This window comes from Myxocyprinus asiaticus, chromosome 29, assembly GCF_019703515.2.
Source record: "Myxocyprinus asiaticus isolate MX2 ecotype Aquarium Trade chromosome 29, UBuf_Myxa_2, whole genome shotgun sequence".
NCBI lineage: Eukaryota > Metazoa > Chordata > Actinopteri > Cypriniformes > Catostomidae > Myxocyprinus > Myxocyprinus asiaticus.
The window spans coordinates 29,850,358-29,867,760 of record NC_059372.1 but is presented as its reverse complement, the minus strand read 5'-3'; the positions used below and the strand labels follow the sequence as shown (position 1 = coordinate 29,867,760).

At 36.7% G+C, this 17,403-nt stretch overlaps 1 protein-coding gene across 1 annotated transcript; it reads left to right on the top strand.

Moving 5' to 3' along the window:
- Window positions 1–3,749: 3,749 nt before the first annotated feature.
- Window positions 3,750–16,687, top strand: LOC127420405 (uncharacterized). Its single transcript, XM_051662679.1, has 4 exons — window positions 3,750–3,767; window positions 11,216–11,303; window positions 11,721–11,773; window positions 15,113–16,687. Exon 4 carries the CDS (start codon window positions 15,487–15,489, stop codon window positions 16,351–16,353), a length of 867 nt encoding a protein of 288 aa, XP_051518639.1. The 5' UTR covers window positions 3,750–3,767; window positions 11,216–11,303; window positions 11,721–11,773; window positions 15,113–15,486; the 3' UTR covers window positions 16,354–16,687.
- The last annotated feature ends 716 nt before the right edge of the window (window positions 16,688–17,403 follow it).

Sequence of the window (17,403 nt, the reverse complement as noted above, 5' to 3'; positions counted from 1 at the left end):
TTGTGTTATTGGTGGCGAGAAAACTCTTATTAAGGCCTAGTATAACAACACCTAGTCAAATATACCCTACTGTTATCTGAAATAAATAAATAAATAAATAAATAAATAAATAAATAACTTTTGAAAGATAACCCTGTCACTGAACGGCTTGCTAACATTTTATAGGCCTATATTTATTTTCTTAAAAGCTATGTAGAGCAATAGTCCTGTTTTATTTGTGTATTAAAGTTTCAAATGCAGCTATTTGAAGATGTGAGGGAAAACGTATATGAATCCGCCATTAATGTGTATTGGCATTAATGTATGCCTGCACCAGGGCCATAGCTGGGTATTCTGGGCCCCCTGACTGTCTATTGCTCAGGACCCCGTTCTTATTAAAAAATACAGTTTAGAATTTGTTGTGGGGCCCCCTGGACCCGTGGGCCCCTAGAATCTTAAACACCTTTCACCTCACTAGCTATATGGCCCTGCCTGGAACTAAATCAAGCACATAAATAGGCTATATTTAAATTGATTATTAAAATAAAATAAAATAAAATAAAAACACGGATTAAAAAGCCTAATGTGTAGGCAATTAAACTGAATACACAACTGTCCTGTTTGTAACTAATCATTCGTTTGCTAGTAGCGAGTTTGAGATTAAGTCGAATTGTCAGTAAAATGCGATATTGAATGACGTCAAACAATGGAGGACTGTTGACAATTAAAGACGAGAAGTCACTGGAGGAGGGGGAACTTGAGATATGAATCGACCACAGACTATTTACTTACTTTTATTAACAGCCGAAGGACTGCTGGCCTTATTGACCTAGCATTTCATACCTTTCACGAGACAGTTTAATCTTCAATTTTTGATGACGTCATTTATTTTGGAATGAGATATTTGTATTTGTTTATTTTGTAAAATATCACCAACATAATGTGGTAATTATTAATTCACGTTAAACCATGTGATTACTAATTTAACTAATTTAATTGGGGCCACGAACTGCAATCGGAATCTTAAATCTATGCACCAAATTGTCAACTTACGCGTAAACCAAGACTATAAAATATTATGGTTTTACAGTATGGAGAACGACTATCATTACAAATACAATGAGGTTTAATAATACAAGTATGACGGACTCATTAACTATACTGAGAAGAAGTTGCGACGCGTCTCTTATGCACAGTCGTTATTAATATCCTGTTCATGATTTGGAATAGGTTCATCCTGAGTGCGAGACTCGTCTTAACCTCAGTGTTTCAGCTGCTACCAGACGCTGGGGGTTAAGGCTCGGTTTAATGCTTGTCTCTCAAGAGGGGACGGCTGATATAGCGCGCTAATGAATGAGGTGCCTCTTGAGGCCCTCTCTGCGCGAGCCTCATTAGCTGTCAATCAGCCCGCTCCATGCCAGCGCGCGCTTCCCTCCGGTCAGCCTCTGGTTATGTAAATAACACTTTCAGAAATTTAACATGACAACTGTAGTTTCCGTAGAAATACCGTGGTTAACGTTATTATTGTTACAACTTTGAAATCACAGTAAATTATTATGTGATCTCTCTCTCTCTCATCTTCTTTAATTCCGTTTTTGCCACAGTTTTACTAAAGTAACATAAATTAAGTAATTTTGTTGTTTTGGCGGACATTTATGGTTACCATGGAAGGGACAGGTGCTCTTGACGATTTTAAAAAAGAACTTATGCTACTAAAATTAAATATAAGTAATACCACAGCAGCTTTGCTCTGGTTGATTTACACTGGAACGTTGTAGTGCTACATTTGAAATCAAAATTCATTGTTCTTCATACTTTGTGTATGTCGAGCATTCCTTCAAGGTAACCGGAATTTCTGTTTTCTATTTTGGAAACCGCCTGAGAGATAACTCAAGAATGCCCTGAGGTATTTTCTGTCTATATATGGTACTTCTCGATTACTCAATTTCAACACCTCTGGGACAGAAGAATGTATTTCTCCATCTCAGTGTCAGATTGTGATTGTCTTTAAATCACAAATTAATGTAATAGCTTTAATTCTTGTTCATCTTCATCATCTAGGGACAAATATGGTAGGCTACAATTGTTATTTTTGTATATTTGATATATTTTCGTATATTTATTATGCATTGAAAAATAAACAATACATAACTTTAAACAATTATTTAAATATTTGTGAAAAAATAGTTATATTATATTAAACAACATTATTTTTCGTTTGTCTTTCCTTTTTCTTGAAGTTTTAGTGTTGTAATAAATGCTGTTATAAAATTTTATTGACATCAGTGAAGTTTTTTGTTTTTGTTTTGGTGTTTCTGCAATTCATATTTATCAAACAATACATGGATTAAAAGAAATATTGGCCTTGATCAGAATGAAATTGTAGTTATCTTACTGTGGTTTTTGCAGGATAGTACAGATCGTAATTTAAGACAGCTACTAATCATAATTTATGATAGTGTGTTACTGTTATGGCTTTGTGTGTGATAAAGTGGTTTAGCCACAGTTATTATGAGGGCTTTGGGCTAATGTCGTAGTTTGTATTTGAGATTATAAGATCACACTGATTTCTATTTTACATTTTGTTTGTGTGTCTGTAAGATTCTCTGGCAAATCACAGACTCTTTGCAAGTGTGTTTTACCTTAACACAAATGTAAAGATATTGTGTGACGTTTATGTGTGCCTTGTGATTAGATCGAACAGCTAATATGAAACTGAATGTTCTTATTTGACAGCTGACTGAATGGTTCATTTGTATTATTATTTGAAGCAATTAAAGGAATATTCCAGGTTTAATACAACTTAAGTTCAGTCGACAGCATTCATGGCATAATATTAATTACCAAATAAATTTATTTTGACTTGCCCCTCCTTTTCTTAAAAACAAAGAAAAAATCTGGGTTCCAGTGTGACTCTTACAATGGAAGTGAATGGGGGCCAATTTGTAAACGTTAAAATACTCACTGTTTTAAAAGTATAGCCATAAGACGTAAACAATATGCGTGTTAACATGATTTTAGTGTGATAAAATTCACCTACTAACCTTTTCTGTGTAAAGTTATAGCCAATTTTTCAACTGTTGCCATGATGACGTAATGACGTAAACCCAAAAAAAAACTTTACAGCTCAAATAATACACAAGTTTTAACAGAATAATTAATGTAAGTGCTTTTATAAAATTATAAGCTTCACATTTCTGCCTTTAAACCCTCCAAAAATTGGCCCCATTCACTTCCACTGTAAGTGCCTCACTGTAACCCAGATTTTTTAATGAAAAGGAGGGACGAAATTATTTTTTGTGGTAATCAACATTACGCCACAAATGCTGTCGATTGAGCTTAACTTGTCTTGAACCCGGAATATTCCTTTAACAAAGGTTGATCTTTTACTGGTCTCTCTCTTTCTCTTTCTTCCTCTATGTGTGGTTCTCTGTATGTTTGAATGTAGAATGTCAGCTCTCAGGGCTTATGCGTGTGTGTATGGCTGGTGCATTGGCGTTGTTGGTGTTTGGTTTGGTACGATGCAGGCGAGCTGGGGAATGTGGAGCTGGAGTCAGGCTAATCTGTTATAGCAGAGAGGCTGGCTCCTGTCTGCCTGTCTGCCATGGACCTATCTGTGCGTCTCAGTTCACACCCTCACTCCCTATCTCTACTGCAGCGCTGGGGCACAGCATGGGACTCTAACTGGCCTCCACAGGACCATAGAATACCAGTGTGTACACACATAAACAAATCCAAATAATCTCTGCTGTATGAGTAGATGTGGGGAGAGAACATGAAACATACACGTATGAGTCTTACATCACTCAATCACAAAACCTACTTACACACATACACAAAATGCCATAAACATGCTCCCTAACATTTGTATTTGTATTGAAGTGTTGATCCTCATTAAAAAGCCCAATACACATGCAGAACTATAGGCTTGTTGCCCTCCCATTAATGTGTTGAAAACAACACCTCCCATGGCTATTGGAAATCCACTGAAGGGTGGATTGAGGACAGTCATCTTAATGTCAAAAAAGTGGCCTAAGAGATTACATAAAGAGGATCCTCACCTGTCAATATCATTAGACCACATGTGTCAAAGTTGTCATAGGATAATGTAAAATTTGTGCAATTTGCAGACTGAGTTGCTTTGCAAAGTCATACTTACCTGCGTGGTCATAATGAATTGACCACTCAACAACCCACCAATGGTGTTACTTCTGTCTGTCTGCAAACCTGAGATCTTTACAAGCCTACTGATTCCACTAAAACTCCCACTTCATTAGGAAACGGCTTGATAAAATCAATGCAACTGCATTATGTCAACTACTGAATACTAAACAGTGTTTTTCAATTGAGATCAAGGAGCCTTATGTGTTAATGGGCGGTTTATGCATCAGTGTATTGGCACAACATCAAGGCTGCTACATTCAAGGGCTCAACAGGATTAAAGAATGCAGTACTGTGTAGTCTATGTGTAGAGGAACTTCCTCGACCTTCCTAAACAATCAGAAATATGTAACTGACTTGCACACAAACTTCTCCTCTGAGCGCGAGATAGAAAGGAGTGTTGTGAATGTGGGTTTGTGTTTGCGGGGCCGGGCAGAAACTAGGTCAGTGGTGGGTGAATCAGTGTAAGACAGGTACTGTATGGCACTTGTGACTAGGTGAGTCACTGACACTCTTGCACACACAATGTCAAAGAGGTGGCACAGAAGTCACTGGGATATAGGTCAGGTAGACAGACACATCCAGAGCCAAAGAATGCCACTTTTAATTGTCTGTCTTTGAGTACATTTGATGTATTTGTAGTATTGAGCGGTGAGCAAGCTTGCAGCTTCTAAAATCCTCATTAATCTGTACTGGGCACTGTATAAATGTTTCTTTTTCTTTTTTTTTATTTTTATATATATATATTTGGAAATGCTATTGTTCCTATTATTGTATTGTTTCTTTTGTTATTATTATTAATTATTTTTTTTATATAAAAATGCCAATGTGTGTGTGCAAGGTTAAAGAGTCAAACATGACATTCATTCAACTGAAATCTAACACGGTTTCTTGTTTCACATGGCCTTCTTGTCTGTAAAAAACCACACACACTCCTTCATTTCAATGTTCTTGCTTCATTTTGTTCTACACAATCAGCCAGAATCACCTGAAGGAGATATGCCTGTGTATAAGTGAATAGATTCCATTAGGAAAGGATATGAAGTTTGTGGCCTCTGAAAATATGCCTGACCTCCTATAATACTTTGTGTAGCCAACCACAATCATCAACCATTCACTACTGCTTCAGACAAGGCTGTCATCTATGACTTGCAACTAAGGGAATGCAAACAAAGGTAGTTGAGTTTTTGTGGGTTAAATATTACATACTGCATTTAATGAAAGCAAATATAGTAGTGTATATAAAATAATGTGCCATGGGTATGTCATCTCTACTATGCCCAGATGTTTTGCAGTTGTGTAAAGGAATGTTCCGGGTTTAATACAAATTAAATTAAATCGACAGCATTTGAAGCATAATGTTGATTACAACACAAAAATATTTGCAGTTACAGTAAAGGCACTTACAATGGAAGTGAATGGGGCCAGCCCATAAATAATAAAATACACACTGTTTCAAAAGTATAGCCACAAGATGTAAAAATTAAACATTTTAACATGATTTTAGTGTAATAAAATCTCTGGTCTACAAGATTTTAGTGGGATAAAATCGATTGGTTTGCCAATGTTGCATCATCATGGCAATGAAATAGTAATATTAGATATAACTTTATACTAATATGGTTAGTATGTGATTTAATCACGCTAAAATCATGTTAACACATATAATGATCACATCTCTTGGCTATACTTTTGAAAAAGTGAGGATTTTAATGTTTATGGACTGGCCCCATTTATTTCCATTGTAAGTGCCTCACTGTAACCACTTTTTTTTTTCTTTAATAAATGAGGGAGTTAAAAAATTTTTTTGTGGTAATCAACAAATGCTGTCGATTAAGCTTAACTTGTATTGCACCCTCAAACGTTCCTTTAATAAGTTTGCAGTGGATAAGAGTGTCTGCTCAAATGCAATTAAGGTATTTAAATACAGAAATAAAAAAAATAAAAAATGTCATTTCTACTATTTGTTTTAGAGAAATCTATGAAGGATTATTACAATCTTAGCATTGAGGTATCACAATTATTTTATCTTCACCATAATGTTTTGCCATCTCCACCAAAATAAGTTCTAAAACATATAATAGAGTGACAACAAATCAGCATATTAGATAAGACATGCTTAGCAACCGAGATAGTGTTAAAAATTGTTTAAATGCTGTGAGAACCCTTTGAGGTTTCCGTTCTCTGAGCATACACTAGATAACTGAAGTTATCTAATACAACTGAATGACAAGAAGGAAAACAGACTCGAGAAAGCAAGTCATCTTAAAAGGAAAGATGAGGAAAGATGGAGTCTGCTCTAGAAGTGAGGTAAGAGGGTTTTTAACAATGAGGTCACCAATAATAGGGTTAGGGTTAGGGGTCTATGGGGTCACCAATATTTCTCTGCAGGGCTGGGCAGCTATTGCTCTTTACCATACCAAAATACACACTAGACAGAGGCATGCAATGTTTTAACTCACTATACAAATCAAAGTCCTGTGCCACAGTTTCTTGTTAGATAGTGTTGCATACAAAGAATAGACGTGTTTCAGTGAAACAGCGTAGAAATATATGAAGTTAACACCTGAGTAAACTGTTATGCTCATTTATCCTGTAATAAAATTAGTTTAAGGAACCTTCTTTGTTCTGTTTTATGCTCTGTAGTTTTAAAGCTCTCTGCCATTATCATTTGACTCCATAATTGTCCAAAGATGGAGCGTTTTTCTCTGTGCAGTGACCTGTTGTAATGAACAGTTAAATAGGGTGTGAAATATCTCCCCCTTTAGCACCATAAAAACAACTTACACACCATTTAACCCACCCACCGCAAACCCACACAAGTCTACAACCAGCTACTTATCATAGGCAAACTACTTATTCAAGGGTTGGGGGAAACAAAAGAGGGACAGTGTGTGTGTGTGTGTGTGTGTGTGTGTGTGTGTGTGTGTGTGTGTGTGTGTGTGTGCGTGCACTTGCATCGCTCACAAGTGTATAAATCTTCATAGACAAAATTGTCACAAAATTGCCCAAACCAATAAACCCAAAAGGTTCATCATCTGGCACACTGAAAAAAGGGAAAGCAGCTCTATTGAAAATACTAAACCAGTACATTTGAAATCAACTTTATACAATCATGTTGGAGATGAGAACATAGTTATATTGTGTAAAGTCCAAGTGATATTCAACACAGTCATCAAAAAGTGATATGATCACATCGGATGGTGGTCACTCAACGTGATTTTTACTGCTTGCTCAATTATTTATTTAAGATGAGCTAATGCAGCACAATTCTTTAGCATTTGGTCTCAACTCAATTTCACTGTGCACAATCCATCTATGTTCACTTAATCCAACTGAGTTGGGACTGTCTGAATAATATTTGTTGCATCAATGTATTGCTGAAACCAGGCAGGGGATCTCCAGCTCCCAGCATGCTTTGAATGGGACTGGATTTGGAGAGTAAATTTAAAAAAATGAAGTGTTTTTTAATGCATTTCTACACAAAATGAAACAAGTAGGATAGTGCTTAATTAGGGGTGTGACGAGAGTGCCACGAGATCTCGCGATATTAAAACGTGACGATATTCTCGTTAAGGTGAAAAGCTGTCTCAGCATATCAGCATGACGGAGTGTGAGAGTGAAATTAGCATAGAAGATGCCCCCGCCATTTTTAAATCGTTTGTGTGGCAGCATTTTAGGTACCCGGTGGAAACAATAAACGGAGACAGACACGAACAAAGGCTGTGTCTCGTTTGGAAGGTTGCGTCCTCCGGAGGTCTCATTTGTCGGCCGCATACGTCATCGAAGCTGGCTCGTTTCATTTCATTTTTTTTTTTTTTTTGGTCTTTCTTTTTCTTATTTTTTATCTATTGTCAATGCCTTTTATGTATATGCACTTACATTTATACAATTGTTAACCTTTTTTGCTTTCCCAATTAAAAAAAAAAAAAAAAAAAACATTGAAACGAGACTTATGCATCCGACAAATGCGACCTCCGGAGGACGCAGCCTTCCAAACGAGAGACAGCCAATATGTAAGCGCTGTAAGAAAATAGTGCCGTACACCGCGGCTAACACAAGCACTATGCAAAGACACCTACAGAACCACCGCAGCTCTCAACTAAAATCAACCAGGTCTGAAGAGACTCACGTGAAATCATACGGGAGAGAATCCAGTCAGTTGAGTTTGTGGCAAAACCTTTTACAGTGCTTGCATATTGTTCTGTCTTTTACTGCATATGATAATTCATACTCAGAAAGTCGAACTGAAGTGACATTCATTAAAAGATGATTAGTTAAAACATTTCAAAATGCACCTGCATTGTTTCACATTTTGTGACTTTCAGTCGAATAAAAGACAATTTTTCCAGTCATATACACTACTGGTCAAAAGTTTTGAAACACTTGACTGAAATGTTTCTCATGACCTTAAAAATCTTTTGATCTGAAGGCGTATGCTTAAAAGTTTTAAATTAGTTTTGTAGACAAAAATATAATTGTGCCACCATATTAATTTATTTCATAACGAAACTAAAATGTATTTAAAAAAAAAAAAAAAAAAAAAAAATGAAATTGATGACTTGGACCAAATAATAAAAGCAGCCAATAAGTGCCCAACATAGATGGGAACTCCTTCAATACTGTTTAAAAAGCATCCCAGGGTGATACCTCAAGAAGTTGGTTGAGAAAATGTCAAGAGTACATGTCTGCAAATTCTAGGCAAAGGGTGACTACTTTGAAGATGCTAAAATATAACAAAGTTTTGATTTATTTTGGATTTTGTTTAGTCACAACATAATTCCCATATTTCCATTTATGTTATTCCATAGTTTTGATGACTTTACTATTATTCTAAAATGTGAAGAAAAAAAATTATAATAAAGAATGAGTAAGTGTTTCAAAACTTTTGACCGGTAGTGTATATAGTGTTAAAATATCGTCTCGTCTCGTTCTCGTGAACCCAGTATCGTGTATCGTCTCGTCACGTGAACTAAGTGTATCGTCACACCCCTATGCTTAATGTTCTTTTATGTTGGGATTTAGAAGAGTGTCTGTCATGTTGAATTTTTTTAGAGGTTATCATTGTGGAGAAGAGTGGAGCTAATGTAAAGGTCGAGGTCGGGTACTTTACCACTGAAAAATCAGTGTGTATTGCTTTTCTAATGAAGCAAATACTTACAGAGGCATCATCAGTATAATGAACGATTGGTAATCTGTAAACTCTCAGGAGCACCATACTTGTTATACAGTACAAAAATAAAATATGTAATATGCAAATGTGTTTATTGATAGCAAGCAACAAGCTGCCAGGTTCAACAGAGTTATTTGAACAGACCAAATTTAAGTTGGGTTGACTCAATTAATTTAGATAAAGTATTTGAGGAAAGCATACATTTTAATTCCATATCAAAGAAACTAATTTTCATTGTGTGGAACCAGTGTACACAGTTGAATTAAGTTAAACCAGTGCAGCTTGATGGACAGATCTGGGTTTAGATTAGCTACTGTTTAGTGCTTACTGTAAAGATTGGTTTAGAATGATCTGGCTGTTTTTGGTTCATGTTAGGCTCTTCAGTTCCACTAAAGGGAAACAAAACACAATAGGACATATAGTGAGTTTCTAGATGATTCCGTGTTATCTTGTGGAAACAGTTTCATTTTGTAGGTCCCTGTCTGTTTCAGTATGGCATTTTCACTCTGCACAAAGTGAGGTTGCTTGGTTTGCAAATAACTGTGACCTTAAAGCCACTTAACCGATGATGACTTGAAATGAGATCCAAATTCAGCAAAGCTTTGTATAAAATGACCAGAGAGATGTCCAGGAAGATGAAACCACTGATGTTGTGTTAATCTCAGAATATCCCTGTAAATGATGAATGGTAATGTTGAATCTATTTAGCAAATGAAAGATATTGCTAAGGTCAGAAGACAAAAATATCAAGAATACTGCAAAATAACATACACACATGGACACACACAAATGTTATGTGATATAGGGAAGACAAGAACCAAAGACCCATGAACTTGCATAACCTGTAGAATTCCTAAGGTTAGACTAACATGAAAAAAATAAAAAAATAAAAAAAAAAAATAAAAAAAAAAATAATCAAAGCAGGCATTTCAGTGTTCTTATATTTAAACATAATTTAAAACTTTAATAAAATGTCATTATAGGAGTTGTAACAATTCTGACTGTAAAATGGTCTTTGATGTCTGTGATATATTGCTGCTATAGATCATGTCCAGGTTTTTTCCAGATGAATGCCTTCACATTTATCTCTCTTTCTCAGTGTGTACAAGATAGAGAGAGAGAGAGAGAGAGAGAGAGAGAGAGAGGGAAAGAGAAGTTTGAATCTGTGTGTTCTCAATTCTCAAGCAGAAAACAGACAGAAAGATCACACAGAGGAAGTCTGATATCAGTACTGTGGACATCACCCCTGGGACAATGTCCAAATACTTTTTGGGGGCCACTGTATACATACAACTAATGTACTTGTCACCTTGCCATTTTGTATCATTTTAGTATATTCATGTTTTAGTCTATTTAAACTTGTATTTATTTCCTATACCCACATGCATGTGCTTGATTTTTGGAAATATTGTTATACTATGCAGCCATATGGTTTTGTTAACTCTGACTCTTTTGTCACTAATTATGTTAGAGTGCAAGAGGTAACATTTCATTAAGAAAATAAATTGTATGTAAATGTCTTACAACAAAAGACAAAAATGTTAAAGTTTACGCACTCCCTGTTGTCTCAGTTCTTCTGGTTAATTAAAGTCACAATAGTAACTCATTGACAGAGAGAGAAGTGAATTTGCATTGAATGAAAGTGGAGTGCTGTCCTTCCCCACTGGTGCTTTAAATATCCCCTTGTCTGTTTACTTTCCCATCCACGCACCTAAGAAAGAAAAATTGAAGAGAGAGAGAGAGAGAGAGAGAGAGAGAGAGAGAGAGAAGAGAGATATAGAGGGCATAGAGTGAAAGGGGGGATGGAAGTTTATGTGTATTTGATGCAGTATATATAGTTACCATTTACACTTTAAAGATCTCCATTCATAATGTGTTGTGTTTTTGTGCTTACACACACAGGGTGTAAGTGAGGCAGAGGGGGAGTTTGCATGGTTTGTTGAGGAGTTACACAAGTGTCACTGCCCCCTCAGCTTGGCTGCTTACCTGGGTAATTCTGCTGAGGGTTGACATTCCTTATCATGTACACACACATACACACACAAGTTTTTGGAATTTTTTTCCAAAGTTGTAAAAATGCAGGTCCATACATGTGTAATATTTGTTGAGATTTGGACCCTGCACAACCATATATAATTCAAGAGACAGAAAAATGATCAAAACACCTTTACATTTTTTGACAGTGAGATTGTATTTTCATGATAATGACAAAAAAAAATACAGGTATAAAAGTCCATTAGTGAAAATATTTTTCTAATTCAGTACATTTATTTTCACTACAAAAAATATTATCTGCATAACAATTTAAGTTAAAGTTGAACTGAAAAATAAACAGAAATTTCATAAATTTCATTTAATTAAACTTTTAATTTCTTTCATTTTAACTTCCCTTTTTCATTATTGACAGCCTGCAGTCAAGCTGGCATGATCCTGATGATCCATGTTATCTCAGTATGATCTGTGAGTGTTCCCCAAAAAACTTCTTGTGCGCTTCAATGAATGCAAGGAAATCATTGTTTCTAATGTATGAATAAATTATTATTATTTATCTGTTGCACTTAGGCTACTTAATATTTAACAATATTATTTATTTATTTATTAAAATTAAAAAAATCTTGTCTGTCTCTGATAAGCTAGCATCTATACTACTCCAGCCACTTTGAGCACTTGGCAGTGCAACACTGGAGATATTGTTGACTTTTGTATGACAAATTGCTTGCAATGTTCCTGATGTGTAAGTTGCTTTCTGCTATGGCTACATGCAAATATTATTATTATTATTATTATTATTATTATTATTATTATTATTAAGGAGCTAACAAATTGTCACAAATTTGCTTAGTGCCCTGGACATAGTAAACAATGTTAAATATTTCTTATTTTACGCTACCACGTTTCTTACTTTTTTTAAGTTTTCAAAATTCTAAAACTTTGTTTACTGAATCACAGATATTCAATGTTGTCTCTGACTTTGCGGTATTTGTTTGTAAAATAAACAATTCAGTTAGATCAATTTAATTTAGTACAGTGCAGACAAACACAATGAGAATATGCTGTCAGTGAACAAGTTCAGGCCTACAAAATCCTTCAATATGAACTAAATTGCAGCATTCAAAGCTATTCATGCAGTATCAAGTCATAATACAGCAACATGAAACACATAGGCATAGATTTCAGCACATGACTCTCAGCGGCCACCATAATATTATCTCTTCATGCTTCATAAACATAAACCTGCCGCGCGGAGAAGTTTAATGTGTCCCAATAATCCTGAATGCGAATGTCCAAACAGAATACCCGTTTATAAAGATTAGGACAGATTTGATCTTTTTTTCAGTCTATCGAATTTATAAACTATTTTAGTTTAATAATAGTAACAACTACAATACTATTTATTATTATTATGCTAATCATTTACAGTGAATGTTAAACCTCTTAACTTCTCGTTTTCTCAATATAAGACTCACAGAAACTAACAGAGACTAGTCTCATCTCCGAAAACGTTTCTCAAATAATTACACTAACTCTTTCCCGCTTTAACAATAATAATAATGAAGTACGTTTCATTTCACAGATTTCACACCGCATTAGTGTCCCCGCGGGCAGGTCATCGTCTGGTCCTCTTATCACCGCAGAATCCCTCCGTTTCTTCATTCTTCTTCAAACAGTCTGTCAAACACAATAAACTGCACGTCTTCTGTTCGCTGTAAATGACTTATATGTGCCATTTTTTATTTATTTATTTATTTTTTTACTTAAAAAATGTAAAAACGCAGATAGGCCTATTACTAGTCACGTATACGTCCCATCGGACTCTTGTGGAACTAAATATTTAAACAGCACTGGAATATTCCGTTATATAGGAACTAATAGGCCCATAACACGAACACACATTTTATTGTATTATTTATATACAAAAAATATAAATTATTATTTGATAACATTCATTATTTTTATTGAATTAACTGCCAATGGGACTAACGTTATTTGAACATTAATAAATCCACAAAAATGAAATTTTGCATTTTAGTCTTTTCACTTCATATTAATAGCCTTGCTATGTATATATAATTATCATTTAAAATTTCCCTGATTTAAAAATGTTTAATCAATAATGGTGAGGGTGACTGAAATATCTCAGGAGATGACTTATGAGCCTATGACTTGTGATAGTTTTTCCTAACTTTTTAGCTTATATTTTCGTAGCTCAGTTCAGGTCGAATAAACACCCCTTCATCGTTTGCTTTATTTATTTATTTTATTTATTTATTCAGCATTATCAAGCATCTGATTTCCTTAATGAACCACTAGATGGCGCACTTTCACAGTATTTACAGCACCAGTGCCCATAAAGTCATTATGTTCCGCAGGATATGCCACCCTTCACTCTAGTATACACAACAGGAGTGACATGGTCGAGCATTAAACGATACTGTATAGCCAACAAAGGATTTCTGTAGCAGTAACATTATGTTGAAGAGAGAAATCAACAACCTGAACCAGCACCCCTGATTTAATAGCCCATTTGTCTTGGTCTTTTGTGATAAACATACTGTAGGCTATACAGTAGAGTTTAAAACATTAATAAAATGAGAGCTAATAAAAGGCAACATTTTCAATAAGTTTCAATTAGAATATAAGAGTTTGCAGCTTGCCTTTTTATTAAGTGTACTGTTCAAAACATGTTAACACTGTGGATATGAAACATGGTTAATGCACAATACTGTAAATATACTTTGTAAAGAAGGTTTAGTTAACAAGGATCATCTATTATTAACACTGAAACAAATATACATTTTCTTCCATTAATTCCCTCCATAATTTCGCCTAGACAAAAAGGCAAACTCTAAGACGTGTCAAAGTCACAGACCATCCATCCATCCATCCATCCATCAATCCATCCATCCTTATCTCTCTCTCTCTGGTCACAGGGGACTGATTAAATGGTTGTGTGTGAGAACAGCTGAGACAGGCAAACAGGGTGCTTAGCGAATGCTCCATAATCATATTAGCTAGCACTTCACCAGATAAAGCAGAGGGAGCAAATCACCACTAACACATAATGGACCTCAGAAACCTCATCAGGAGATATAAATCGATTCTCGCCATCCTAGAACATATACTTTTAAGCAAAACACACACATATACATTAACATTTACACACACAAACACCCTTTGAAAGAGTAGTCACCTTTAAAATACAGTTCTACTCATAAGCTTAAAAATCCTTCTTTTACATACAGCTTGTTTATAATTGTAAAAAGTAATTTTGTGTTTAGTACTACCCTGAGAAAGTTGCATAATAGATATTTCTGTATATTCCACAATACAAAATAATTACTGAAATTACACAATTGTAATGTGTGAGTTCATGTAGTTCATGTCTTTTATTTTGAAAAGTTTAGTTCCTGTTTCATGTCATGTGATCCCTTGTTATGTGATTTCATGTTTTCCCTCCATGTTCATGTGTCTTGTTTTCATTGGTTTATTGTTTAATTATCTTGTTAGAGTTCTGTTGTTTCATTGGTTAACTTGTTTGTCTTGTTCTCCCATGTCTTGTATTTAAGCCCTCATGTTTTCCATTGTCCCTTGTCAAGTATTGAATGTAGATGTGAATGTAACTTTGTTGTCAAGTCATAGTCAAGTCATAGTCATGTCTAGTCCATGTCCATGTCCATGTTCATGTTTTGTTTTGTTTTGTTTTGTAGTCAGGGTTTTTGGATTTCACTTTTATAATAAACTGCACTTGGGTTCTCTACACTTTGTCATCGTCGTCATCTTCTTCATTGCCATTGCCAGCAGCAGCACATCGTTACAGAATACTTGACCTACTATGAACCCATCAGTTCAGTTCATACGGCTACGTCAAGGGAATTGTCCCCTGGAGGACTATGTGGAGGACTTCTGCGATATGGCCAGCGAGGTGGATTTTAATGTGGTCGCCCTCAAGGACATGTTTAGGGTGGGATTGAGTGAGCCAATCTCCACTTTGATGCCTGGTGGTCGCAGTTCCCTCAGCCTGGCTCAATATATCGACCTTGCCCTGCAGATCATTGGTTCCACGTTCACTGCGGGGGAGGCGGATGCCGAGCCAGAGTTTCACGTCATGGCCACCACCAAGCCAGAGTTCCATGTCATGGTCCCTGAGCTAGCGCCATCTTCTGCTCCATGCCATGTCACGGCCACGCCTCAGCCTGCTCCATGCCATGTCACGGCCACGCCTTAGCCTGCTCCATGCCATGTCACGGCCATGCCTGAGTCTGCTCCATGCCACGTCACGGCCACGCCTGAGTCTGCTCCATGCCATGGCCACATCTGAGCAGTTGGACCTGGAGATGGTTCCCGCCCTTGTACCCACCCTTAATTCTCCTGAGCAGGCAAGGGAAAATTTCAACCCTCTGACCCCGCCAGGACCCTCTGAGCCCTGGACTCTACCTTGGCCTGTTGGCCCCTCGACATCGCCTAGGCTCTGCATTCCCTCAGCTCCACTGTGGTCCTTCAGCCTGTCAGCTTTGCCAGAGTCCCTCGTCCCTCTGGCTCCTCCTTGGTCTGTCAGTCACCTGGCTCCGCCTTGGCTCTCCGATCCTCTGGCTGCGCCTCATCCCTCCGATCCGTCAGCTCCACCAGGGACCTCCTTCCCTACGGCTCCACCTTGGTCCTCAGTCCCACCGGCTCCACCTCAGTCTTCTGATCCCCCAGCTCCACCTTGCTCCTCCGAGCCTCCAGCGCCGCCTTGGTCCTCCCTGCCATCGGCTCCACCCTGGCCCTTAGAGTCTTCGGCTACTCTCTGGGTACCAAGTTCCATGGTGTCGCCCTTCGAGCCTCTCAGGACCCCACCTTCCACAACTCCACCCCTCGAGCCTCTCAGGGCCCCACCTTCCATTGACTCTGCCCTGGTACCATGTCCCATGTCTTGCCACATGCCTCAAGACACCCCCCACCCCCCACCCTCCACCCTCAGCTCCCTACAGTACTTTGGAAAATTATGTCTTGTTTTATGTGTTTTGTTCATGTGTGGGGCGTTGGGAGCCGCCCCTTAGTGGGGGGAATATGTAATGTTTAATGTGTGAGTTCATGTATTTCATGTCTTTTATTTTGAAAACTTTAGCTCCTGTTTCATGTCATGTGATCCCTTGTCATGTGATTTCATGTTTTCCCTCCATGTTCATGTGTCTTGTTTTCATTGGTTTATTGTTTAATTATCTTGTTAGAGTTCTGTTTGTTCAGTGGTTAACTTGTTTGTCTTGTTCTCTTAATGTCTTATATTTAAGCTCTCATGTTTTCCATTGTCCCTTGTCAAGTATTGAATGTATATGTGAATGTAACTTTGTCAAGCCATAGTCAATTTTAGTCCATGTTCATGTTTTGTTTTGTAGTCAGGGTTTTTGGATTTCACTTTTATAATAAACTGCACTTGGGTTCTCTACACTTCGTCATCGTCTTCTTCATTGCTATTGCCAGCAGCAGCACATCGTTACAACAATTAAAACATTTACATGTACTTGGTTGTTAATATTTTGTGTTATCCAACCACCTGGCACCATTCTGATATGGAACATCCACTTTTTATGATCCAATCAATTCCCAGTGGATAAAACCAAGTTCTGTCCTACATTTTTATTTTATTTTATTGTTTCACTCGGAAATACAGGTACATCAGGTTATGGAGGTAAAATGGGTTGTGAAAAGATTTCATGTGTAAAGCTGAAGTATGTAACATTTTCTGTGTTAAAATATTTTCTTCTATCCCAGATTAATATGCAGAGACAACTACGATAAGTAAACCTTTCAAAGGTTAATTTTCTCGAAAACTGTAAACACTGTCTAGGTGGCACTATAAAAAGTCCTGTTTGCTTTGAGCGACCTAATTAGCCCCACCCCAACAATGTTACTCACCATTGGCATGAATTGGGGGCAGGACTATCTGACGGTTTGAACAACAGCAGACAAGGGGCGTTTTCAGAAAACTGTTTTGAAAACATTGCGTATTTTTGCAATTCCATTCAGTGGCACTAGTGTTGCAGAAATTACATTAACTTAAAACAAAAGAGAGAAATAAAAATGGTTATTTCTTTAGCACCTTTCTAAAA